Source organism: Aplysia californica, unplaced genomic scaffold, assembly GCF_000002075.1.
Source record: "Aplysia californica isolate F4 #8 unplaced genomic scaffold, AplCal3.0 scaffold00040, whole genome shotgun sequence".
Taxonomy (NCBI): Eukaryota; Metazoa; Mollusca; class Gastropoda; order Aplysiida; family Aplysiidae; genus Aplysia; species Aplysia californica.
Window position 1 is genome coordinate 59616 of NW_004797310.1, and position 1449 is coordinate 61064.

Below are 1449 nucleotides of genomic sequence, written 5' to 3' on the forward strand. Positions count from 1 at the left end.
CATCTCTAACTTTTTTCCTATTCAAGATATCCAAGATCCCAACTGTACAATATTGTGTATTAAGTATATCTACAAATGTACCAAATTTGAACACATTTGGTTTTCCAATAAAATAATCCTTTGTACTTTTATGAAAGTTGTTTATTTTCAATATGACCGCCGTTACCATGGTAACCCTAGACTTAAACAACAACAAAAATTTAAGTTACATTTTAGAGATATTTTCTTGTTATACCTCCTTGCTATAAGGCGTTATCTGAAAGGCCATAGTTACCGAGATAGGTCTATAAACCAGCCCCCCCCCCCTCCTTAACGTTGTTGTGTATTCTGTAAGCTCTGATTGACAAAATGCTCATCTTCATTAGAAGACGGGGACATTGTTCCGTCAGCGGACACTTACAAGTAAAACAAAGATGGATCAACATTCAATAGCCTAGTGGATGGCCAGTCAGTTGTCTGCCTATGTTAGTGAGGACAAGACTAAAATGATAACCGTGTGGAGGATAACAAGAGGTTGGTTTTTCTTTCTTTGCAGGAAAACAAGAAGCCAAGAACCAGTCCTTACGCCAACGTTAATGACTACAACGTGTCTGGTCGCCTGTGATCCCAGAAGGGGAAAAAGCAGAAACACAGGCCATCGCGAAGCAGTTGTAGCAGCTTTTACTGTGTCTAGAATCTGACTGTGTATCTTTCTTCTCTACGTTCCTTGCTACATCTCATGGACAGTCGACTGTTGGTTCTTTAACCTGCAGTGCAACTGACTTTTACGTATGTGACCGCTTTTCCTACTCCGTAGAGTCCCTTGCTGTCAGCAAATTCCCATTCGAAGGTAGTAAATATACACATTTATATATTTTTTATAGTAAAAAATATATACATTTATATATATAAATATACGTATACATATTATTTTATATAACTTACTAGAGTATTTATTTCAGGTCCACGTCACGGGAAACTGGACAAAGTAGGGGATTGCTGGGGTCAACGAAGTACGGTGTGGCTTTATGGCACTGAGGCGTCACGCTAGCCGTGAAGGAGAACCCGGGTCACCACGAAAAGCTGCAGGCTAACGTGGCTCTGGTGAAACTGTGACAGGCCTAGCAAGTCGGCAGCGGATTATTTATAGCTATAAACACAAATAGAAGAAAGAAACGGACTAATATAGACGGAAAACGACCATGAAACGTTAAAGTATTACGAGAAAGGATTTGTACTCTTAATATCTGTGGCCTCAAAGACAAGAAACCAAACTCATTGCTTTCATGAAAAGGTGGAGAACACCAATACTTGGACTGTCGGATTGACGTTTAAAAGGAAGTGGAGCCCAAAAAATACATGAAAATCACGTACTAATATGGAGTGGAGTAGATATGAAAGGCAGAAAGAGTTATAGAGAAAGAATTAATATCAGAAAGGATCTTGAAAACCAGAATACAGAAAGAGCAA

General features: G+C 39.1%; 1 protein-coding gene across 1 annotated transcript in view; it reads left to right on the forward strand.

Moving 5' to 3' along the window:
- Positions 1 to 1441, forward strand: part of LOC101855403 — a 10164-nt gene extending 8723 nt beyond the window's left edge. Inside the window, exon 4 of the mRNA XM_005092033.3 lies at positions 536 to 1441. Within this exon, the coding sequence (XP_005092090.1) occupies positions 536 to 604 (69 nt within the window). The 3' untranslated portion in view covers positions 605 to 1441. The remainder of the gene's footprint in view (positions 1 to 535) is intronic.
- Positions 1442 to 1449: the final 8 nt, after the last annotated feature.